Genomic DNA, 26,758 nt, shown 5'->3' on the forward strand with positions numbered 1-26,758 from the left:
TCGTGCCTGTGATGCTCCCTCAAGTAATTCTTTCATTGTCCCAGTACATACATGTACATGTGTAGATCATGATAAACTGAATATACGTTAAACACTCCCCCCGCCCCCCAATACTTGGATAGGCAGGGTGACAGAATTTTCAGACGTTCATCAAATGGAAACAACACAGTTGAACATCTCATTCCTGCAATTGCCATGGAAACTGCCATTTCGCCAGAGGAAAAGGATGTTCTGGGAATAGATAGCTCAGAAAATGACAACCAATTTTAAGTTTGACACCAGTACCCTTCCTTTCAGAATACAATTTTGCACTGTGGGACTATCCTGACCAGATTTAGCTAGCAGCAATCCAAGAGACCAACACTAGACACTTATTTATGTAAATAGGCTACATGCTCAGCAGAGTTTCCCCAGCTTCCATCAGACAATCTAGGCCACAATCATCAGGAGTTATAGCCCACTCTTTCTGCCACTACAACAAATCTCCAGTGAGCATGTTACCTTTGCTGCTGTCCATTGTAGAATAAGTCCTTCCATGTAAGCTCATTAGTTAATCAGGTGCTAAAGGCTGAAACCTTGTCTAGTTCCATCCGTCCTTAGAGTATTGGAAGTAAACGGTGGGAGTTCATTAATTGTTTTGTTAGTGTGGAGAGGGCTGATTGGCTAGATATGTTCCTGTTACTTGAACAAAGGAACAAAACAAGTGATTGAATTGGAATGGATTGAATGCACAAACATACCGTGACAATATTTTGTTTTGCCTGCCATCCAGACAGATCATGTTATGCATAATTAGAGCAAGGCAGTAAGAAGAAAAACAGAATGCAATAAGTGCAGTACTGTACAAGTAGCTAGATCAGATGGAAGGACAACTAGATAGAGAAGGAAATCAATAATTCAAAGACAAAATATGGATCAAAGTGACTTTTTTTAACAAAGGTAATAAAGCTTACAATATAGAACATATTCAGGGCAAAACTGAACTCAGTTGGTTGCAAACAAGATTATCATGCTTGATCAACCCCAGAACTATTTGGTTTTGGTTCAGCTATGGTTCAGACCATAAGATACAAGAGCAGAATTAGGCTGTTTGGCCTATGGACTGCACTGACATTTCATCATAGACAATCCATACTTCCTCTCAGCCCCAATCTCCTGCCTCCCCCCCCCCCCCCCCGGTATTCCTCCATGCCTTGACTAATCAAAAATCTATCAACCGCTGCCTTAAAAATATACAAGGACTTGGCCTCCATAGCTGCCTGTGGCAAAGAACTGCACAGTTTAACCACCCTCTGGCCAAAGAAATTCCTCCTTATCTCTGTTCTAAAAGGACACCCCTCAATCCTGAGGCTGTCCCTCTGGTTTTATGCTCTCCCAACATAAGAAACATCCTCTCCACATCCACTCTATCAAGGCCTTTCACCATTAATAGGTTTCAATGAGGTCACCCCTCATTCTTCTGATTTCCAATGAATAGAGGCCCAGAGCCATCAAACACTCTTCATATAACAAGCCATTCAATCCTGGAATCACATTTATGAACCTCCTTTGAACCCTCTCTAGTTTCAGCACATCTTTTCGAAGATAAGGGGCCCAAAACTGCTCTCAATATTCCAAGTGGGGCCTCACCAGTGCTTTATAAGGTCTCCACATCACATCCTTGCTTTTATATTCTAGTCCTCTTGAAATGAATGCTAATATTCAATTTACCTTCCTCACCAGACTCAACCTGCAAATTAACCTTTAGGAAATCTTGCACAAGAACTCCCAACTCTCTTTTGCACCACAGTTTTTGTATTTTCTCTCCATTTAGAGAAGTCAACCCTTTCATTGTTTCTACCAAAGTGCATGACCACACACTTCCCAGCGCTGTGGTCCATTTGCCACTTCTTGGCCCTTTCTCCTAATCTGTCTAAGTCCTTCTGTAGCCTCTCTACTTCCTCAACACTACCCGTCCCTTCACCTATCTTCGTATTGTCTGCAAACTTTGCAACAAAGTAATCAATTCCATAATCCAAATCAGTAACATATAACATAAAAAGAATCAGTCCCAACACAAACCCTTGTGGAACACCACTAATCGTCAGTCAACGAGAAATGGCTCCATTTATTGCGACTCTTTGCCTCCTGCCAATCAGCCACTGCTTTATCCATCCTAGAATCTTTCCTGTAATACCATGGACTCATAGCTTTTTAAGCATCCTCATGTGTGGCACCTTGTCAAAGGCCTTCTGAAAATCCAAGTGCATAACATCTACCGATTCTCCTTTGTCCATCCTGCTATTAATTCTTCAAAAAAATTCTAACAGGTTTGTCAGGCAAGATTTTCACTTGAGGAAACCGTGCTGAAGATAGCCTATTTTATCATCTCCCTGCAAGCAATCCAAAACCACATCCTTAACAATTAACTCCAACGTCTTCCCAACCACTGAGGTCAGACTAACAGGCCTATGGTTTACTTTCTTCTGCCTCTCTTCCTTCTTGGTGTGACATTTGCAATTTTCCAGTCTCCGGAATCATTCCAGAATCCAGTGATTCTTGAAAGATCAGTTCTAATGCCTCCACAATCTGTTCAACTGCTCTTTCAGAACCCTGGGGAGTACACCATCTGGTCCAGGTGACTTATCCGTCTTCAGACCTTTCAGTTTCCCAAAAATCTTCTCTTGATAGCCATCGTTGTGTCATCTTGCCTTCAGAATACTTCTTCCTCTTTGGGAAGTATATATCCTGTGCCTTCTGAATTGCTTCCAGAAATTCCAGCCATTGATGCTCTGCTGTCATTCCTGCCAGTGTTCTTTTCCAATCAACTCTGGCCAGCTCCTCTCTCATGCCTCCATAATTCCCTTTACTCCACTGTAATACTGATGCATCTGGCTTTAGCTTCTCCTTCTTAAATTTCATGTTGAATTTGATCATATTGTGATCACTTTTCCCCAAGGGTTCTTTTACCTTAATCTCTCGAATCAATTCCACTTCATTGCACAACACCCAATCTAAAATAGCTGATCTTCAAGTGGGCTCAACCACAAGCTACTCTAAAAAGCCATCTCAAAAACCCCAAGGCATTCTGTAAGTATGTGAAGAACAAGAGGATGAGCCGTGTGGAGAATAGGACCAATCAGGTGCAACAGTGAAAACATGCGCATTGAGCAGAGGTATTCAATGAATACTTTGCTTCTGTAATCACCATGGCACTTGTGGGGATGAATTACAGCAGACTGAAATGCTTGAGTGTGTAAACATTAAGAAAAAGGATGTGCTGGAGCTGTTGCAAGGTATTACTTTAGATAATGCACTGGGGCCAGATGAGATATACCCCAGGCTACTGTGGAAAGAGGAAGGAGATTGCTGAGCCTCTGGCAATGATCTTTGCATCATCAATAGGGATGGGAGAAGTACCAAAGGATTGGAAGATTGCAAATGTTGCTCAGGAAAAGGAGTAGAGATAACCCAGGAAATTATAGACCAGTCAGTCTTACTTTAGTGGTGGGCAAGTTGTTGGAGAAGATCCTGAGAGCCTGGATTTATGAGCATTTAGAGACACATAATCTGATTAGTCAGCATGACTTTGTGAAGGGCAGGCATGCCTTCTGAGACTAATTGAATTCTTTGAAGATGTAACAAAACACATTGATGGAGGTAGAGCAGTGGATATAGAGTACATGGATTTCAGTAAGGCATTTGATAAGGTTCCCTGTGCAGGGCTCATTTCCGAAAGTAAGGAGGCATTGGATCTAAGGAGACCTTGTTTTGTGGATCCAGAATTGGCTAGCCCACAGAAGGCAAAAGGTGGTTGTAGATGGTTTGTATCCTGCATGGAGGACAGTGACCAGTGGTATTCAACAGGTATCTGTTCTGGGACAGCTCTTTGTGATTTTAATCGATGACTTGGATGAGGAGTAGAAGGGTGGGTTAGTAAGTGTGCTGATGACACAAAAGTTGGGGGTGTTGTGGATAGTCAGAGGTTACAGCCCGATATCAAATCAAGCGATTTGCGGAAAATGAGCTTCGCACAGGTTGGGGAGGAAAGTTTAAAAAAAGAGCAATTCAAGGGGCTCAACTCACTAGCGGTGGACCAATCAACTTGAAGAGAGAGTCAGAAAGAGGAGTGTAAAAAAAAGGAGTGTTTTACAGACCAATTGATTCACGATCCACTAGCAGGAGCAAATAAAAGTGAAGCAGGGTCGAGGCTTTGGTGAGGAGGCACAGGTAAGTCATTAAGTTACAGCTAATTTAATAAAGTAGGGATGATGCAGGATCAGGTGATGTGCTGTAACTGCATGATGTGGGAGCTGGTGAACCCCATTGTGGTTCCTGATGACCACATCTGCAACAAGTGTTGGCTGCTCAATGAACTCAGGCTCAAAGTTGATGACCTGGAATCTGAGATTCAAACACTGCGGCACATCAGGGAGGGGGAGAGTTACCTGGATTCTCTGTTTCGGGAGGCAGTCACATCCATTAGATTAGCAGCCTGAAATTCAGTCTGTGGTCAGGGACAAGAGGGTGTGACTCTGAGTGAGGCAGATAGTGGGATCCAAGAGACAGTGCCGGAGGAGCCTCAGCCCTTGAGCTTGTCCAACAGGTCTGAGATTCTTGCTCCCTCTGATGAGAGTGGGGGCTATAGGAAGGATGAGCAACCTAATTGTGGCACCGTAGTTCAGGGAGCCATTCAAGAGGGGGGAAAGGAGAGAAATGCACTGGTAATTAGGGATAGTATAGTCAGGGGAATAGACAGAGCTCTCTATTGTGAGGATAGAGTTTCCCAAAGGCTGTGTTGCCTGACTGGTGCCCGGATTCCGGACATCTTATCTGACCTGCAGAGGAATTTGCAGTGGGAGGGGAAAGGTCCAGTTGTCATGGCCCATGTAGTGCTCTTAATTAAAGATGAGATCAAGGCAATAGTGAGAGATGATATAACATCTAAGGAGCAGGATGCTGAATTCATCCAGGTAGAGATTAAGAATACTAAAGGGAAAAAATCACTGGTTGGAATTGTTTATCAGCCACCGAATAATAACATTACAGCAGCACCGGCAATAAACAGAGAAATATCTGAGGCATGTAAAAATTTTACAGCAGTTATCATGGGGGACTTCAACTTGCACATAGATTGGGTGAATCAAGTCGGTCAAGGCAGTCTTGAGGAGGAATCCATAGAATGCACACATGGTAGCTTTCTTGAGCAGCATGTTACAGAACCTACAAGGGGACTCGCTATCTTAGATCTGGTCCTGCGCAATGTAACAGGTAAAATTAGTGATCTTGCAGTAAGGGATCCTCTTGAAAAAGAGTGATCACAGTATGATTGAATTTCTCATACAAATGGAGGGTGCAATAGTTCAATCTAAAGCCAGTGTATTATGCCTAAAAAATGGAGACTACAATGGGATGAGGGAGGATTTGGCTAGTGTAGATTGGAACAGAGGCTATATGGCAGGTCAGTTGAGGAACAGTGTAAGACTATCAAAGAGATTTTTCATGGTGCTCAACAGAAGTATATTCCAGTTAAAAGCAAAGACAGAAAGGGTGGGGAGAACCAATCTTGGATAACTAAGGAAATAAAAGACTTCAAACTAAAACTTGTGCATACAAAGTCACCAAGAATAGTGGGAAACTGGAAGAGTGGGAAACTTTAAAAAGCAACAAGTACCTCTAAGCAAGCAATAAAGAAACGGAAGATAGATTATGAAAGTAAACTAACACAAAATATAAAAATGGACAGCAAAAGGCTTTATAATTACATAAAGCGAAAAAGTGTGGCTAAAGTGAATGCAAGTCCCTTGGAGGACGAGAAGGGGAGATTGATATTGGGTAATGAGGAAATGGCCGAGACTTTGAATGACTATTTTGTGGCAGCCTTCACAGTGTGGACACATCTAACATGCCAAAGAGAGATGTTATGGATATGATGGGAGGTTTGGACCTCGATACAATAGCTATCACTAAAGAGGTAGTGCTGAGCAAGCTTGTGGGCCTGAAGGTAGTTAAGTCCCCTGGTCCTGATGTAATGTATCTGAAGGTACTGAAAGAAATGGCAGAGGTTATAGTAGAGGCTTTGGTAATAATTTAACATAATTCTCTGGACTCTGGGCAGGTTCCAGCAGATTGAAAGACAATATATGTCATGCTACTGTTAAAAAAAGGATGTAGGCAAAAGGCAGGTACCTATAGTCCAGTTAGCAGGTAGTTGGGAAAATGCCTGAAGCCATCATTAAAGAAGGAATAGCGAGGCATCTATAAAGAAATGGATCCATCAGGCAGATGCAGCATGGATTCAGCAAAGGCAGGTCCTGTTTGACAAACTTACTGGAGTTCTTTGAGGAAATAATGAGCACAGTGGATAGAGGGGAACAGATGGGCGTTACTTAGTTGGGTTTCCAGAATGCGTTTGATAAAGTGCCACATAAAAGACTTATCCATAAGATAAGGATGCATAGAGTTAGCGGTAATATATTAGCCTGGATAGAGGATTGGTTAACTAATAGAAAGCAGAGAGTTGGGTTACTCTGGTTGGCAATCAGTGGTGACTGGTGTGCCACAGGGGTTGGTGCTGGGACCACAACTGTTCATGATATACATTAACAATCTGGAAGATCGTAGCCAAGTGCAGTGTATCTAAGTTTGCTGGTGATACTAAATTGAGTGGAAAAGCAAATTGTGCAGAAGATACACAGAGTTTGCAGAGAGATATAGATAGGTTAAGTGAGTGGGCAAGGGTCTGGTAGATGGAGTACAAAGTTGGTAAAAGCAAAATCATCCACTTTGGAAGGAAAAATGAAAGAGCAGATTATTATTTAAATGGTAAAAAATTGCAGCATGCTGCTGTGCAGAGGGACTCGTGAGTGGTTTACAGACTGAAACCAAGTGAAGGACAAATGGATCCAAAGTTCAAGAGTTTCCACATCCACTAGAACACCAACAATGTCTGTCACCAACATCTAACATAAGCTAGCCCCCTTGGATTCAAATATTCAACTTCTAGCAGTGTGACTTCCACCCTGAGGATGCTAGCAAAACACAATGAAGTTCAGAAGAAGTCAGAAATACCTAATGAGTGAACTGTAACAGCGGACGCTAGGCACTGCCTTTGTACAAAGTTCATGAGCAATCCCAAACCTACACCAACAATTGGTGACGCCAGATGCATCAATGAAAAACATAAAACTGCTTAGCTTCTACATATACGGTAGTCATTCAGCACAAATTGTGGAACATTCTCAAGGCCCAATTCACATATACAGAGGGATCGTCACAGCAATACATTTCATTACCTGGTGCACTAATCTGACTTAATGGACATGTAAAGTGAGATGTAAAAATGGAGACACTGTTTAATACAATTTCAGCTATATAATATAGCTACGGTATACACACATAGACATATATATTTTATTTCTTCTCAGGTCCCAATTGGGCAGGCACTCTGCTGAAATTGCAAGCTACAACACGTTCATTTTCCGTCTGTCACCCAACATGCTTATTACAATTTAGCCCTGAAAAGGTCACTATTAAAATCCAGCCACTAATCCAAAATCCCGAGAGGAAAAGATCTTCCCAGAGACTTGTATTCTCTGTAACAAAAAATAATAATCTGAGGTGCAAAGTGCACAATAATTTACTGTAAGTCTGCAGATGGCATTGTAAGGGTCCCAATAATCTCATCATAGGGAGTTTGAGAGCACAAACTGTAAGTGCGCTATGGCTTTGTTGCCAGTATAATTACAGTGTGGGAAGCTGAGTAACACTAAGCAGTGGTGACTCATGCAAGGACTTATTCTGGGTAGCACTGAGATTGCACATGGTCTAGAGGGAGTTGCATTCGTTTCGGCATTTCGTATATGATTGCAGAATGTCAGTATGACTTAAGGATTATTTTAACAACTTGAATTGCAGGTAATTAGGTGAATCCCATGAGGAAATGGAGAAGGACAATACAGCAATAAAAACACTGTTTTGGTTCTTTTGTTTCAACTCTTTCAGCAATGAAATTTGTGCTGTGTCACAACCCTTATTAAAATAATGTTTCAAGGTATAATAGCCAAGTTGACTACTGTTAAAGGGAGGGGAAATGTCCTCTCTGAGGAAAAAGACAATCACGCAGTTTGTGGTATCACTGATACAAAGAAAATGTTTCCACTTGTACCTTAACTACAGACCATTAATAAAATATAGTTAACACAAAATCAAACAGGAACTGAAGAGTGATAAGAATGTAAGATAAGAAATAAAGAATACCTTTACAGTATGTGGCTGAAATAAATTACATAAATGTATTTAAAGAATTACAAGGTGAAGGTGATCACTACATTGATGGATTTACATGAGTAAAGACAGGGCATGCTTTGAGTAAAGCAGGCCTGCAGCAGACAGGGATGAATAGCCTCTGCAATTATTCAGCACTTTGTTTTGTTTCACACAATGTTGTTACTTCCATTGTTCTCTAACTAACTGCATGTAATACCAATGGAGATCAAGTCATGAAATCATTACATTGTAGCGGTGTGCTACAAGCAGCGCTAAAATAACGACACGGAGTCGGTAAACTGCAGTCAAAGATAACTTTATTCGAACTAAACATTCTTGCTTTAAAGCCTCCCTCAACCCGCGCCCCCCCCCCCCCATGGGCGCGGATGCTGCAAAAGACACGTACTCACAAACTCCCGTAGGCTATCTCCCTTAGCCGGAACGCTGGCTAATTGTGAGCCGGTTCAGATGTGCCAGGAAATGGGTCGCCACATAACCCCCCCCCCCCCCAGAACCGGCGATACACCCACCAATGTCCACAGTCTGGGCCAGAACCTGTTTGGGAGGTCGGCCTCTGCGCCGCAGTGCCGGAAACTCGACCGGTTGCGCCAGGTCCACATGGGCCGGTTTGAGTCGGTCCACCGTGAAAAACTCCTCTCTCCCCCCAACGTCCAGCACGAACGTGGACCCGTTGTTCCGGAGCACCGTAAATGGCCCCTCGTAGGGCCATTGCAGCGGTGGCTGATGCCCGCCCCTTCGTACAAACACAAACTTACAGTTCTGCAGTTCTTTGGGTACGCAGGTCGGGTTCTGCCCATGCTGCAAAGTGGGTATGGGGGTCAGGTGGCCGAGCCTCTCGCGTAGTCGGCCCAGGACTGCTGCGGGTTCCTCCTCTTGCCCCCTTGGGGCTGGTATGAACTCCCCGGGGACGACCAGGGGTGCGCCGTACACCAACTCGGCTGACGAGGCGTGCAGATCATCTTTGGGCGCCGTGCGGATGCCGAGTAGGACCCAGGGAAGCTTGTCCGCCCAGTTAGTTTCTCGCAGGCGGGCCATGAGAACCGACTTCAGGTGATGGTGGAAACGCTCCACTAACCCGTTCGACTGTGGGTGGTAGGCAGTGGTGTGGTGCAGCTGAGTCCCCAAAAGGCTGGCCATAGCAGACCACAGGCTGGATGTGAACTGTCGGAGATAATGTGGGCCGGTACACCAAAGTGGGACACCCAGGTGGTGATCAGTGCCCGGGCGCAAGATTCAGAGGTGGTGTCGGTGAGCGGGATCGCCTCTGGCCATCTTGTGAACCGGTCCACGATAGTCAGGAGGTGCCGCGCTCCTCGCGACACTGGCAGGGGGCCCACGATATCCACATGAATGTGGTCGAAACGCCGGTGGGGTGGAACTGCTGTGGCAGAGCTTTGGTGTGCCGCTGCACCTTGGCCGTCTGGCAGTGCATGCACGTTTTGGCCCATTCACTGACCTGTTTGCGGAGTCCGTGCCAAAGGAACCTGCTGGAAACCATCCGGACAGTCGTCCGAATGGAGGGGTGTGCCAGGTTATGAATGGAGTCGAAAACACAAGGGATGGGGCTGGCCAGTGGCAACGTCACAGAGTAGGATCCTCTCACCTGGGCCTACGGGGAGGTCCTGGAGCTGCAAACCGGAGACTGCGGTTCTGTAACTTGGGATCTCCTCATCTGCCTGTTGCGCCTCTGCCAATGCCTCAAAGTCTACCCCTTGGGAAAGGGCATGAATGGTAGGGCGAGAGAGCGCATCCGCCACGACATTGTCCTTACCCGAGACGTGCCGGACATCCGTCGTGTATTCAGAGATGTAGGACAGGTGGCGTTGCTGGCGGGATGACCAGGGGTCGGATGCTTTCGTAAACGCAAAGGTAAGCGGTTTGTGGTCCGTGAACGCGGTGAAGGGCCGACCTTCTAGGAAGTACCTGAAATGCCGGATTGCCAGGTAGAGCGCCAACAGTTCCCGGTCGAAAGCACTGTACTTGAGCTCGGGTGGCCGCAGGTGTTTGCTGAGAAACGCCAGGGGTTGCCAGTGACCTGCGATGAGTTGCTCCAGCACCCCACTGACTGCCATGTTAGATGCGTCCACTGTGAGGGCGGTAGGGGCGTCCATTCTGGGGTGAACTACCATCGCGGCGTTTGCCAAGGCTTCCTTCGTTTGAATGAAAGCGGCAGCGGACTCCTCGTCCCAGGTAATGTCCTTGTCTGGACCGGACAGCAAGGCGAACAGGGGGCGCATGATCCGGGCAGCTGAAGGGAGGAAACGGTGGTAGAAATTGACCATACCTACGAATTCCTGAAGGCCTTTGATCGTGGTGGGTCGGGGGAAATGGCGGACCGCATCTACCTTAGCCGGCAGAGGGATTGCCCCGTCTTTAGTAATCCTGTGGCCTAGGAAGTCAATGATGTTGAGCCTGAACTGGCATTTGGCCAGGTTGATCATTAGACTGCAGTCACTCAGCCGGGCGCAGAGTTGACAAAGGTGGGACAGATGCTCCTGACGACTGCTGCTGGCTATGAGGATGTCGTCCAAGTAGATGAACGCGAAGTCCAGGTTGCGTCCCACCGCGTCCATTAACCGCTGGAACATCTGTGCGGCATTCTTTAGGCCGAACGGCATGCGGAGGAACTCGAAAAGGCCAAACGGGGTGATGAGAGCCGTTTTGTGGACGTCGTCCGGATGCATCGGGATTTGATGGTACCCTCGGACGAGGTCTACCTTGGAGAAGATCCGTGCGCCGTGCAGGTTTGCTGCAAAGTCCTGAATGTGCAGCACAGGGTAGCGGTCCGGTGTGGTAGCCTCGTTCAGCCTGCGGTAGTCGTCGCACAGTCTCCAGCTCCCTGTCGCTTTGGGCACCATGTGCAGGGGGGAGGCCTATGGGCTGTCGGACCGCCGGATGATCCCCAATTCCTCCATCCTCTTGAACTCCTCCTTTGCCAGTCGGAACTTGTCCAGGGGAAGCCGCCAAGCACGGGCATGAAGGGGTGGTCCCTGGGTCGGGATGTGGTGCTGTACGCCGTGTCGGGGCATGGCTGCTGTGAACTGCGGTGCCAGAACCAATGGGAAATCCGCCAGGACCCTGGTGAAGTCGTCGTCGGAAAGTGTGATGGAGCCGAGGTGAGGGGCTGGCAACTGGGCTGCACCCAGGGAGAACGTCTGAAAGGTCTCGGCGCGGACCAGTCTCTTCCTGGGCAGGTCGACCAGTAGGCTGTGAGCCCGCACAAAATCCGCACCCAGAAGCGGTTGGGCTACGGCGACCAGTGTGATGTCCCACGTGAACTGGCTGGAGCCGGACTGTAGCTGCACCTGACGGGTGCCATAGGTCCTTACTGTGCTGCCGTTCACGGCCCTCGGGGGGGACCCGGTGCCCTGCTGCGGGTGTCGTAACTCGTCGGAGGTAAGACGCTGATCTCGGCACCGGTGTCGACCAAAAAGCGGCGTCCCGACCTTCTATCCCACACATACAGGAGGCTATCCCGATGACCAGCCGCCGTAGCCATCAGCGGCGGCTGGCCCTGGCGTTTCCCGGGAACTTGCAGGGCGGGTGACAACGGCGGGCTTCTGCACCCCACCGCTGGTGGTAGAAACACCATTGTTCGTTGGGCTCCTCACCCCTGCCTCTGGGGTTAGCGGGCACTGCAGCCGGGCCTGGTCTGGTTTGCTGCTGGGAGCGTGGCTGGGAGATCTGTGCGATGGACGCCCCACTCACCTTCTTGGCTTTCCACAGCAAGTCCGCCCGGGCTGCCACCTTCCGGGGGTCGCTGAAATCTACGTCGGACAGCAGCAGGCGTATGTCCTCGGGCAGCTGCTCTAGGAACGCCTGCTCAAACATGAGGCAGGGTGTATGTCCGTCGGCCAGAGACAACATCTCATTCGTTAAAGCCGATGGAGGTCTGTCTCCCAAGCCATCCTGGTGCAGTAAACGGGCAGCTTGCTCGTGCCCTGAGAGTCCAAAAGTCCTGAGGAACAGGGCTTGGAATTCCGTGTACTTGCCGTCCGCCAGGGGAGACTGTACGAACTCCGCAACCTCGGCCACTGTGTCCGGGTCGAGGGAGCTCACCACGTAGTAGTAACGGGTGTCCTCTGAGGTTATCTGCCGAATGTGGAATTGGGCTTCTGCTTGCTGGAACCATAGGTGAGGTTGTGGCATCCAGAAACCAAGCAGTTTCAACAAAACCGCATGAACAGAGGCAGCGTCAGTCATCTCTGGTCCAAAAATCGTTTGGACCGTCAGGGTCACCAATTGTAGCGGTGTGCTACACGCAGCGCTAAAATAACGACACGGAGTCGGTAAACTGCAGTCAAAGATAACTTTATTCGAACTAAACAGCCTTGCTTTTAAGCCTCCCTCAACCCGTCCCCCGTGGGCGCGGATGCTCCAAGAGATGTACTCACAAACCCCCGTAAGCTATCTCCCTTAGCCAGAACGCTGGCTAATTGTGAGCCGGTTCGGATGTGCCAGGAAATGGGTCGCCACAACATCAACAACTGCAACCTACACTCAGTGGCCCTTTTATTAGCAACACCTGTGCATCTGCTCATTCATGCAAAAATCTAATCAGACGATCATGTGGCAGCAATGCAATGCATAAAAGCATGCAGACATGGTCAAGAGGTTTAGTTATAAAAGGGAATAAATCAAAAGCTCATCCTGACATAGTTACACACACAAAATGCTGGTAGAACACAGCAGGCTAGGCACCATCTATAGGGAGAAGCCCTGTCGACATTTCGGGCCGAGACCCTTCGTCAGGACTAACCGAAAGGAAAGATAGTAAGAGATTTGAAAGTAGTGGGGAGAGGGGAAAATGCGAAATGATAGGAGAAGACTGGAGGGGGAGGGATGAAGCTAAGAGCTGGAAAAGTGATTGGCGAAAGTGATACAGAGCTGGAGCCTGACGAGGGTTCTCAGCCCAAAACGTCGACAGTGCTTCTCCCTATAGATGCTGCCTAGCCTGCTGTGTTCTACCAGCATTTTGTGTGTGTTGTTGTTTGAATTTCCAGCATCTGCAGATTTCCTCAATAGTTATTGAGATTCTCTTAGTTTTGTTTAAAGTAGGGAAGATGGGTTGTGAAGTTAGATTTACATGGATACCTGGGCATGCTGGGGTGGAGGGAAATAAAATTGTGGATGGCATTGCAAAGTCTTCCTTACAGAGCAGGCAAGTAGGAATTAGAATACCCCTAGGGAGAGCAGAATTGAGAAGTAGGATAAAAAAAGGCGTAGAGAAGAAATGGCAAGAGGATTGGAAAAATTAATTAAAGGGAAGGCATTTCTTTTCTAGTCACCCTCTAGTTAAAAAGATCTCAGGCTTACTCTTTAAATCATAGAGATATGGTGAAATTAACAAGAGTTAGGTTGGGGCATTGTGGGCTAAATTATTAAAGATAATAAGAAAACATTCAACTGGATTATGTGACTGTGGCAGTCCAGAGACAATTCAGCATGTTTTGGTAAGTTGTAATCAATATAAATTCAAAGAAGAATATTGTTCAGGAGGCTGTCTGACTTAAATGTATTTTGTTTTTCTATTAAATCTTTGTTTGGCCACCAAGAGAACCACCATCTGATTGAAAAGTTTATTATTCTCTTTCTATGTGCAACTAGTTTATATTTGAGAATTTGAAGTGGAGGAGGAGGTTGTTCAGTTGTTGTTTGGACTAAATATGAGAATGGGGAAAGAATGTGATCAAAGTGACATTGATCATGGAATGAATGTTGGTGTCAGATGTGGTGGTTTGGATATCTCAGGAATTGCTGATCACCTGGGATTTTCACGCACAAGTCTCTAATTTACAGAGAATGGTGTGAAAAATGGAGAAACATCCAGTGAGCAATGGTTCTATGGGTAAAAACACCTTGTTGTTGAGAATGGCTGGATTGGTTCAAGCTGACAGGAAGGCAACAGCAACTCAGATAAACACACGTTAATACAGTGGTGTGCAGAAGAGCATTTCAGAATGCACAACACAACGAACTTTGAAGTGGATGAACTACAGCAGCAGAAGACCACACCAGGTTCCAGTCCTGTACTGAATAACATGGCCACTGAGTGTACATCTGATGCAGTAGATGGTCCATTTCATAGGACCAAAGTATTAAATAAAATTGGAAACAAAGCCACATAGGTTGACAACAGGAAAGATTGCCATGAGTTTAGTTGAAGAAATGGGTTAATGGAGGAGAAAGGTGGAGAAATTAAGGGAACAAATTCCAGAGCTTGGGAAGTAGAAATAGTACAGAAATGTTAAAGTGCCACTCTGTTTGGTTCTATATTTGAGTCACATACGTCAAGAAAGAATGCAGAAAAGCTATCACATTTCAGGAGGGGAGCAACACACCTGACAGCCTACTGTGAATATTGAAGTTTCCCATAGCTCCAAAAATCAGAAATATCAAAGCTGATAATAAGATTAAAATTAATGTCCAAATGACTCCCTATTGTAAAAGTCTAAAGTTGCAGTCAGTTAAATTTCATTTAATGAAATATCACTTTTAACCTTGATCAAACGCATTGCAACACCACAGCTTGAGAAGGTATAATTATCAGTGACAAATAAAAGAACAAAAATAAAATATAAAAATTCAGTTGCTATAAATCTGAAATAAAGATGCTGGAAATACTCAGTTATTCAGACTGCATCAATTTTTCAGGATGCTGACCTTTCATCTAAACAAAAAGAATGCCCTGCATCATAGGTAATCAGTTGCATTTACAGGATTTGCTTTTATTCCACTTAATCCCCAGGTACAGCAAAATAGGAACAAAGCAGTAAATTCACCTTGACCGCAGCACCTTTGAAACCCTGCATAGGCTCAATCGATCGCAGCATCTCAATTTTTCTCTGGGGGGAAACAAACATAAAAAGACAATCAAAACTCCAAATAGTTTTTGAGATATGCCAGTCACTTGCACATTTGTAAATGGAATTACAATTTGGTTTAAATACTTGCAATTGAAATTTTTGAAATCCTTTTCAAAATGAAACTTAACAGATTATCGTTAGGACTTTCAGAATGTGTCCTGTCAGGACCCAATTTTGATGACTGTTAAAATGCTGTAAAGCACAAGTGATTAGAGATTCTGTCACATGCTTATATTTTCTTTAGCACACGTCCCCTGGAGTGGAAATGACTGCGGTGGATTCCAACTCTCTCCCCTGCTGAATTTCATCTGGGCATTACCTAGTGCAAGCTATTCTTGTGCAGCCGAGCTCTTTCCAATGTATAGCTTTGTATAGCGGTGGTATGCACCTTATTATGGAGACCAGCTTTACAAATCACTTCTGAAGGCCACTCACACGAAGCACACTTTATTTTAATCTATTAGATTCAAATCTAGAAATTGAACTAGAGTTTTTTTTTGCAGCTTTAAACTTATGCTGCATATAACACAAATTTTATTCAACAAAAATAAACGTCACAATCTTTTAAAATTATTCACATGTATAATCGTGCAATGCCTTTTCATTCTTTGTATTCAAAGTTGATGCTTTCAGTACTATTCTATTACATTCCTACATATCAAACTGTAGCCACTCATGTAGCCCCCCAGGGGGTATCTTACTATAATGACTGAGGGACTTCCTACCCCAACCCAGCCCCTCCCTCACCAGTAGCAGGAGAACCCTACACTGTGGTCCTTCCCCACGCATATAACACTAATACCAAGCAAAACAAATCATATATAGAACAGAAGGACCTATTACCATGTTGCATCTCCAAATAAAAATAATAAATAAATACATAAATAAAAGATAGATAGATAGATAGATAAACTGTGAAATGGCAATTTACTCCATGAATCATATTCGAATGTAGGAGCTGCATGAAATTTCGAAACTCTTTGCCTTTGCCATGGTGATCTCTAGGAAGAATGTCATACATTAAAGTACTCATGCCACTAAGCAGTTACAATGAGGCTGCCGTGAAGGTGAGGGAAAGTGCAGAATGGAGGCGAAGTACATAGCAGGGAGGAAATAAAACCATTAGACATAGGAGAATATGGCCATTTGGCCCATCCAGTGTGGATCATGGCTAATTCATTGAGCCCTCTCTACCCCATTCTCCTCTTCTTCCTGTAACATTTTTCACCCTTACTAATCAAGAATCAAACTCTGTTTTAAACATACCAAAGTCATGATCTCCACTACCATCTGTGGCAATGAATTCAACAGACTCAGTTCTCTCTAGCTAAAGAAATTCCTCCTCATCTCTGTTCTGAAGGAACATTCTTCAATTCTGAGGCTCTCCACTCTGGTTCTAGACTCACCGCCTATTGGAAAGATCGGCTCCATGTCCCTTCTATCTTGGTCTTTTAATATTTGGTAGGTTTCAATGAGAATCTTCCCTCATTCTTCTAAACTTCAACAAGTATAGGCCCAGAGTCATCAAAGCTCCTCATATATTAACCCATCATTCCTGGGATCATTCTTGTGATCCTCCTCTGGACCTATGCTCTCCAATGCCAGCACATCCTTTCTTAGACATGGGTCCAAAGCTCCTAGCAATACTTCAAATGTGGTCTGACCAATGTCCTATAAAACCTCAGCTACGTCCTTTATTTTATATCATAATCCTCTTGAAATGAATGCTATTATTGCCTTTGCCTTCATTACTACCAACACACTCTGCAAGGTAACACTTAAGAACCCTGCACTAGGACTCCGAAGTCCCTTCGCACCTTTGATTTCTGAAATTGCTCCTGCTTAGAAAATAGTCTTTGCCTTTATTCCTTCTACAAAAATACGTGACCATACACTTCTCTACACTGTATCTGCCACTTCTTTGCCCGTTCTCCAAATCTAAAGACCTCTTCAGCCTCTTTGCTTCTCCCACACTTCCTGCCTCCCCACCCATCTTTGTATTGTATGCAAACTTGCTCACAAATCCATCAACTCTATTGTCAAGATTATTAACATACAACTCAAAAAGAATCAAATCCAATAACAACCCCTGCAGAACACCATTAGTCACCAGCAGACTATGACAATTTCCCATATGCAAAGCTATCTTCCACACCATCGTCTGGCTTGATCAAGACCTGTGCAGCATGCAAGTCTGGGCAAAGGATAATCAAAAGGACAGACTGATGCACCATCAATAACTCTAGGAGACTGGAAGTGAACGATAGGATTCATTAACAGCAAAAAAGGAGCACAACATGTCGAAGACTGAGGGAGGAGCAGTGCCCCAATTGCCTTTATACAAGGGTCTGTGGGAGGAGCCACAGGAGCAGTCGGCAGAGGGGCGTGTCCAGACAGGTATACATAGCTTACCACACAGACACAGCTGTTTATAGCTCTGATGCTTTGATTTTATAATTAAGATTGTAATCAGTGTTGGAACAATGAGCGATAAGGTTTCAAATATGCCAAGCAATAAAAACTGAACTAACAGATGCTGTGCTTAAGACACGAATGCCAGAATGGGAATACCTGATGTCTCATTAATAATTTCAGCACAATGTTCTACAGTTTGTGAGTATTTAACAGAAGTTGTTGGTTATATCCAAAGTTCCAATTTATATCAGCAAGGAGCTGGTTCATGGACTTTGACATCTTTGATGCATGACTGATACTGGGAAAATGCTTGGTACATTAAGGTGAACTGTGCACAGAAGAACCAGATCTAATTTCCTTTGGGCATAAATTCATCCAGCTCAATCTAACCTGGGTAAATCCATCTAACAAACAATTGAGCTTATAAATCTTGTTTCAGCATACAAATTCTAAATTTACTATGTTTATGTCCTGATCGTTATTAAACAAAAGTGATTTTCTTATTTGCGCAGTGTTTTTAAATATCTGATGGGGATGGCATAATTTACTTGAAATCTTTTAAGATCCAATAACCAGACCAATAAACTCACTAACAGCCTCGGTTTCAATCCTATATGACTCCTACTGTGGAATTTATTATAGCCACTATATCACAAATCAAACACTTGTTTGAGAAGTATACTTAATTAGGTTGGCATTGTTTATTTTCATTTATAAAAAAGTCTCTTTCTTCTCCCTTTAACTTAAGTTATATTTGGTCTCATATCAATGGTTTATTTTTGACTAAATAAACATGCAGCTCATCATTAGAGAGAAGATTTACTTCTCTTCATAGAAATCTGTTCCACTTATATAATCTGGATCTATGATTATAAATCAGGACAAAAAAAGATCAGATATTCACCAGTTCCCAGAAGATCATAAAACCACAAATAAAAAAAATTACGTATTATCAAGGCTATTCCACTTGTATGCATTGCAGGTGGAAAGCCTAGTTATCTTTGAATAAATCTTTTATTACCTTAAATATAAATTAAGTGCTTGTTTTTGTGTTAATATCTCCTTGTGCAATTGGATCCTGGATTTCTTCACTTGTAGATTCCCAGTTAGTTTGGATTAACAAAAACATCTCCTGCACAATCTCCATCAGCACAGAAACGCCACAGAGATGTGTACTTAGCCCCCTGCTCCACTCGCTTAACACCTATGACTGTGTGGCTAAGTACAGCTCCAATACCATATACAAGTTTGCTGATGACACTATCAAAAGTGGTGATGAATCAGCACACAGGAGGGAGGTTGAAAATTTGGCTGAGTGGTGTAATAACAATAATAACTCAATGTCAACAAGACCAAGGAACTGATTGTAGACATCGGGAGAGGAAAACCAGAGGACCATGAGCCAGTAATCATTGTAGGATCAGAAGTGGAGAGGGTCAGTAACTTTAAATTCCTGGGTGTCACTACCTCTTGGATCCATCATACAAATATAATTGTGAAGAAAGCACAACAGTGCCTTTACTTCCTCGGGTGGCTGCGGAGATTCAGCATGTCATCAAAAACCTTGGGAAACTTCTGTAGGTGTGTGGTGGAAAGTGTGCTGACTGGTTACATTATGGCCTGGTACGGATACACCAATGCCTTTGAGTGGAAAATCCTACAAAAGGTGGATTCGGCCCAATACATCATGTATTAAACCCTCCCAACTATTGAGCATTTCAACATGAAACATTGCTGTAGAAAAGCATCATCCATCATCAAAGATCCTCACCACCCAGGCCATGCTCTTTCCTCACTGCTGTCATCAGGTGGAAGGTACAGGAGCCTCAGGACTCATTCAACCAGGTTCAAGAACAGTTATACCCCTCAACCATCAGTATCTTGAACAAAAGAGAATAACTACACTCATTTAAGAACTCTTATCTTGTTATTTCATGCTCATCATTTATTGCTATTTACTTATTATCTGCCTTTGCACAGTTTACAGTTCCTGATGGTTACACTTTACGGATCCTGTTTACATTTACTGTTCTACAGATTTGCTAAGTATGCTTCTAGAAAAAGAATCTCAGGGTTGTATTACTATGATAATAAATTTTTACTTTGAACTTTACATTGAACTTTAATTGCATGTATGTTAAGGCTATGAAACAAAAATAAAACAAGACTTCAGCTCCCAATTTCCACTACAGTAATATAGTTGAAAAATTAAAAATATGCTTTGATGCTGGAACTTTAAAACAAAAACAGAAGATGCTGACAATCCTCAGCACCACCTCAACTTCTCATACCCAACCCTGGCCTAGACTTAACTTTTCCCCTCTGCATTCTAAACTGGCAGCGCCTAAAGGAAAAGCCTCTCCTCATGTACTGATTCAGATCTGCCCAAGGCTTCAGATCTGAATTTTCACGTGGCAGGCATATGTTCACAACAGCTGTTGGTTCACCAGACAATGGCTGTCTAATGTATAAGCTGCTTACGAAATAATTTAAGTAGGCAGTTTCAAGTTCACTGTAAGAAAGAATGAAAAAATAATTGGAATCCATTGTTTGGAAGCAAATACACTTCATATCTTTCCAAGTTATTTGGACATTGCCTGAGAAAATAGGTACAAATACTTCATAGTTTTCTTAGGAATCATAGAGAAATTGAATTTTGTAAAGGAAAACAAGATCCAGATTCAGCCATGGGATTGAATACAGCAGAAGAGGAGTCTTATTACAATTTTACGGAGCTTAGTGAGGCCAGTCTTACATATTGTAAGTAATTTTGGTCTTTTCATCTGAGGAAGGAAGGAGATTATTGCTCTGGAAGGAGTACAGCTAAGGTTTACGTGACTATTTCAAGGACTGATGTTTGAATGAGGTTTGGATCATTGGGCTTACATTTACTTGTCAAAATATAAAGAATTGTGATGGCACTGCACAGAGGAGATGCAGAAAAGTTGTTTACGAAGGTGGGGAATAACACAGGGCAAGCCATTGATAAGAGAAGTCAACCTTTTGGCCCTTCTTGGCTGTTCCGAACTATTTTTCTGCACCTGGCCCATATCTCTCCATACACCTCTTATCCATGTACCTGTCCAAGTTTCTCTTAAATATTAAAAGTGAGCCTGCATTTACCACTTCAGCTGGCAGCTCATTCCACACTCCCACCACTCTCTGACTGAAGAAGCCCCCCTAATGTTCCCTTTTTACTATGTACTGTACCAACAGTTATGGTCGAAATGACAATAAAAGTGACTTGACTTGACTTTAAACTTTTCTCCCTTCACCCTGAACCCATGTCCTCTGTTTTTTTTTCTTCCCTAGCCTCAGTGGAAAAAGCCTGCTTGCATTCACTCTATCTATACCCATCATAATTTTATACACCTCTATCAAGTCTTCCCTCATTCTTCTACGCTCCAGGGAATAAAGTCCTAACCTACTCAACCTTTCTCTGTAACTCAGTTTCTCAAGTCCTGGCAACATCCTTGTAAACCTTCTCTGCACTCTTTCAACCTCATTAATATCCTTCCTGATATGAGGAGATATTTCATCATCCAAAGAAGGGTGAACCTGTGGAAGTCTGTAACACGTCAAGCAATTGGAGCACAATGCACAGTAGCGTGCACAGCTAAGACGATTAAAAGATAGGGAGAGAAAGAATAAACAGGGAACTGAATTTGGATAATCAGCCACAACCGTATTGAATGGCAGAGTTGGCTTAGAGCTCCAAATGGCCTAATCCTTCTAGGTTTTCTAGGTTCCTAGTCTACTGAGGGATAAAGAATGCAGACTGTAGGTCTTTTAATTGCACAGCCCCAGGAGAAACCAAAATAGCAAAGATTGGCTTTCTATCAATATCTCATTTGTGGGTGAAAAATCACATGTTGGTTTACTTTGGACAAAGAAAACAATTTGGAGAGTGAAAGTCCAGATGTAAAATGACATGATAGGCAATAGGGCTCTATGCTGTAAAAGCTCAATTGTCAACAATATAGCACAGTAATTTTGGATTTATGTGAGAAAGTTCTGAACCTTTCAGCTCCTTACCCATGGAGGGACATTCTTGCCTTAAAGGTTGTGGAACTAATGTTAAGTAGGTTGATTCCTGTAATAAGGGATTGTCCTACCAGAAATAGATGAATAAACTTAGAAGCATAGAAAATCTACAGCACAATACAGGCCCTTTGGCCCACAATGCTGTGCCGAACATGTACTATTTTGAAAATTACCTAGTGTTACCCACAGCCCTCTATTTTTCTAAGTTCCATGTACCTCTCCAGGTGTCTCTTAAAAGACCCTATCATATGCGCCTCCACCACCATTGTCAGCAGCCCAGTCCACGCATTCTATCAGTTCACCTCTCATCCTCCATCACTCCAAGGAGAAAAGGCCAAGTTCATTCAACCTATTCTCATAAGACATGCTCCCCAATCCAGGCAACATCCTTGTAAATCTCCTCTGCACCCTTTCTAGAGATACCACATCCTTCCTATAGTGAGGTGACCAGAACTGAGCATAGTACTCCAAGTGGGGTCTTACCAGGGTACTATAAAACTGTAACACTACCTCTTGGTTCTTAAACTCAATCCCACGGTTGATGAAGGCCAATGCACCATATGCCTTCTTAACCACAGAGTCAACCTGCACATTATTAACTTCATTAAAACTAATAAAATCCATAGATGGCTTGAAATGCTAAATGGTTTATTACATGGGCTGGAACATCGGGAACTCAATTAAAGCATCTGCTTTAATGGTCTCAATTAAAGCATCAGCCATTTATGACTAAGAGGAGGAAAAGTTTCGTGATTCAATGGACTGTGAATCTTTGGAATTCTGGAATGTTTTTCCAAAACCTAATCAAAACCATTTTAAATAGAAAATGTTGCGTGGAAGCACAGAGTGAAAATAGGAAGCAGTAAAAGTAATAATTAGACGAATCTAACCTGAACAATTCCTAATGTCAATTTAAAAAGCACTCTTCCAGATACAAATTTCTTCAGAAATCAATTATATTTGCATCTTTGCTCTACAATTAGTCTCATACATAGACATACAACTAACATACTCAGCTTCTGCCACACAAATCACAGCTGCACAAGGAAGCAGTAACTTCTGTATAGTAGTAGTTCAATGAAGTACCTTTTCTAAAAATATCAACCAGCCAGAGAAATTAACCCCGAATGTTATATATTTCAAGCTAAATGGTGTCCATTGTGATTCATAATAGTCTTCCTCTTTGTTTCATTTGCCAAAAAAAATTTAAAACAAGCCTGATGAGAATTAAACTGAATGTAAGGAGCAGATGTGCCACATCTAAGACTGTGGCTGGGAGCAGTCCACTGTGTTACACATGGAAATGACCCAACCATTTTCTGTATCCGTAAGGTAAGTAAAATTTGAATGATCTGCTTTGTTTTGAGAATTAATTTAGCATTTCTGCTTTTCCACATTCAGTAAATTGTATCTTATAGAATCAAGTGACCACAGACCCTAGCAACCATGCATCAAACTTTGAATTATCCCTTAGAATCAGGCAAGATTTCTCTTCACAGAAACAGTGCTGACTTCGACTTATTTTATCATTAGTCTCCAAGTGCCTCAAAACTTCATCCTTAGTAATAGATTTCAACACTTTCCCAAACACTGAGGTTCGGCTAACTGGCCTATAATTTCCTTTCTCTTACCTTCCTCCCTTCTTAAAGAGTGGAGTGACATTTGCAATCTTCCGTTTTTCTGGGACCATGCCAGAATCAAGTAATTTGTGACCAATGCATCTATTATCTCTTTAGCAATCTTTCTCAGGACTCTGGGACATAGTCCTTTTCTTTCTAAATCTTTTTATTAATATTAGTAATATGGACAGAATACAAATGATATATTGATAAAGAAATTACCAACATACAAATTCCATTACATATGAAAAAAAACATACATAATAATTACAATATAAATGAGTTTACCAAGACATAAGCCATAAAATATATGTATGAACATGTTAAGTCTAAATATTTCATAATATATGATATAAAGAAAACAGAAAAAAGAAAGAAAAAAATTAAAATATATATATATATAATGCAAAACTAGCTAATCTAATCTAATAACTAATATAGAAGAAAAAAGAAGCAAAAAAAGAGAGAGAGATAAAAAAGGGGGCTGTTTATAATATCTCACAAAAATAAGTATTCATCAATGCCGTCACCTCCGGTCCTCTCAACATACATAAGTCAAAAGCTGGGAAATCAAATGAACTTGGCACAGGGTCATATTACATCATATGAAAATGTTGAATAAATGGTCTCCATAACTTTTCAAATTTAATAGAAGTCTCAAAAGTACCACTTCTAATTTTTTCTAAATTTAAACATAACATAGTTTGAGAGAACCAATTAAATACAGTGGGAGGATTAATTTCCTTCCAATTCAACAATATAGATCTTCCAGCCATCAGAGTTAGAAATGCAATCATTCGACGGGCAGAAGAAGATAAATGCAGTGAGTCTAACATTGGTAAACCAAAAGTTGCGGTAATAGGATGAGGTTGTAAATCAATATTCAAAACCGCAGAAATAATATCAAAAATATCTTTCCAATATTTCTCCAAAAATGAGCAAGACCAAAACATATCAGTTAAAGACGCAATTTCAGAATGACATCTATCACAAATAGGACTAATATGAGAATAAAAATGAGCTAATTTATCCTTGGACATATGGGCCCTATGTACGACCTTAAATTGTATTAATGAATGTTTGGCACATAACGATGATGTATTAACTAATTGAAGAATTCTATCCCAATTCTCACTAGAAATACTAAGACTAAGCTCTCTTTCCCAATCCTTTTTAGTCTTATAAAGAGGCTCTGAACGTATCTTCATAATTATATTATTAAGTTTTGAAATAAGCCCTTTTTGAAAAGGGTCTAATTCAAGTAAACTCTCCAAAATATCTGAAGGCACAAAATTTGGAAACGTAGGGAGTACAGAACTTAAAATATGTCTAATCTGTAAATATCTAAAAAAATGAAATCTAGGCAAGTTAAATTTGTTGGATAATTGCTCAAAAGACATGAAACAATTGTCTAAAAATAAATCAGAAAATCTTAGTAATCCCTTAGTTTTCCAAACCGAATAAGCTTGATCTATAATGGAAGGGTGGAAAAAACAATTAGATACAATAGGACTATTTAAAACGAATTGAGTCAACCCAAAAAATCTCCGAAATTGAAAGCATATACGCAAAGTATGTTTAACTATCGGGTTGTCAATTCGTTTCGGCAATTTAGAAAGAGAAAAAGGGAGAGAAGTCCCTAAAATAGAACCCAGAGCATAAGCTGATACCGATTTAGTTTCTAAACTCACCCAACAAGGGCCGAAAAATCCACCCCCATCTTTCAACCAACATAACAAATATCTAATATTAACTGCCCAATAGTAAAATCTGACATTAGGTAATGCTAACCCGCCTTCCTTTTTTGTCTTCTGTAAATATATTTTACCTAACCTGGGATTTTTATTCTGCCATATACATGAAGAAATTTTAGAGTCAACATTAGTAAAAAAAGATTTCGGGATAAAAATTGGTATCGCTTGAAAAATATATAAAAACTTAGGTAAAATAACCATCTTAATAGCATTAATCCTACCTACTAGGGATAAAGATAAAGGTGACCACTTAGTAAACAAACCTTTAATCTGATCAATTAAGGGTAAAAAATTAAATCTAAATAAATCTTTATGGTTTTTTGTGATTTTGATCCCTAAATAAGTAAAAGAATCATTAACTAATTTAAAAGGTAAATTTCCATAAATTGGGACCCGTTTATTCAAAGGAAACAATTCACTTTTATTAAGATTTAACTTATACCCAGAAAACTCACTAAATTGAGCCAATAATGATAAAACTGCTGGGATGGATTTCTCCGGGTTAGAAATGAATAGTAATAAATCATCTGCATACAAAGATAACTTATGAATATCTGTCCCACGATTAATACCCAAAATATCCTGTGATTGTCTGATGGCAATTGCCAAAGGTTCTAAGGCAATGTTAAATAGTAATGGACTAAGAGGACATCCTTGTCTAGTGCCCCGAAATAGGCGAAAAAAGGGAGATCTTTGATTATTGGTAAACACTGAGGCTACTGGAGTATGATAAATCAATTTAATCCATGATATAAATATCGGACTAAAATTAAACTTCTCCAACACATTAAATAAGTAAGGCCATTCAACTCTATCAATTGCTTTCTCCGCATCTAATGAAATCACGCATTCTGAAGTGTCATGTGAGGGAGTATAAACAATATTCAACAATCTCCTAATGTTAAAAAAAGAGTAACGATTTTTAATAAAACCGGTTTGATCATCGGAAATAATTTTGGGTAATGCCTTCTCCAATCTAGATGCCAGTAACTTGGAAAAAATCTTGGAGTCTACATTCAATAAAGATATAGGTCTATAGGAAGCACAGTTAGTAGGGTCTTTATCTTTCTTCAATATTAGAGAAATGGAAGCTCTATAAAAAGATTGTGGAAAATTCCCCAATCTAATGGCTTCCTCAAAAACCTTACCTAACCAAGGGGAAAGAGTAGCAGAAAAAAATTTTAAAAATTCAACCGTATAACCATCTGGACCCGGTGCTTTCCCAGAATTCATTGAGGAAATAGCCCCTTTAATTTCTACATCCGTAATAGGAGTATCCAATATCAAAAGATCATCAGATGATAATCTTGGAAAATTTAATTTCCCAAGAAAATCAGACATGGTATTATGATCTTGAGGAAATTCAGATTGATACAGGGAGGTATAGAAGTCTTGAAATGCCTTATTTATCTCATCATGATTAATTGTCAGATTCCCATTCGGCTGACCAATCTTAGTGATTTGACGTTTAACCAAAGCATTCTTCAATTGACTAGCTAACAGTTTACCAGATTTATCACTATGTATATAAAAATCAGATTTAGTTTTCATTAATTGATTTTCAATCAAGGATGTAAGTAATAAACTATGTTCCATTTGAAGTTCAACCCTTTGTTTGTAAAGCTCCTTACTAGGAGCAATCGAATATTTCTTATCTATCTTTTTAATTTTATCAACCAATAAAAGAGTTTCCATCTTAGTTCGTTTCCTCAAACCAACAGAATAAGAAATAATCTGTCCACGTATATACGCTTTAAAAGTGTCCCAAAGTGTTCCGCAGGAAATATCATCT

The 26,758-nt window shown here is 41.9% G+C and overlaps 1 protein-coding gene across 8 annotated transcripts in view; it reads right to left on the reverse strand.

Moving 5' to 3' along the window:
* LOC132402996 (uncharacterized) overlaps nt 1-26,758 on the reverse strand; it is a 276,911-nt gene that overhangs the window by 196,940 nt on the left and 53,213 nt on the right. For all 8 annotated transcript variants that reach the window (XM_059986192.1, XM_059986188.1, XM_059986187.1 and 5 more), the window contains one exon: nt 15,051-15,113. In XM_059986192.1, coding sequence (XP_059842175.1) covers nt 15,051-15,101 — 51 coding nt within the window. In that variant the 5' untranslated portion in view covers nt 15,102-15,113. The remainder of the gene's footprint in view (nt 1-15,050; nt 15,114-26,758) is intronic.

The sequence above is a fragment of the Hypanus sabinus genome, chromosome 12 (assembly GCF_030144855.1).
Source record: "Hypanus sabinus isolate sHypSab1 chromosome 12, sHypSab1.hap1, whole genome shotgun sequence".
NCBI classification, from domain to species: Eukaryota; Metazoa; Chordata; class Chondrichthyes; order Myliobatiformes; family Dasyatidae; genus Hypanus; species Hypanus sabinus.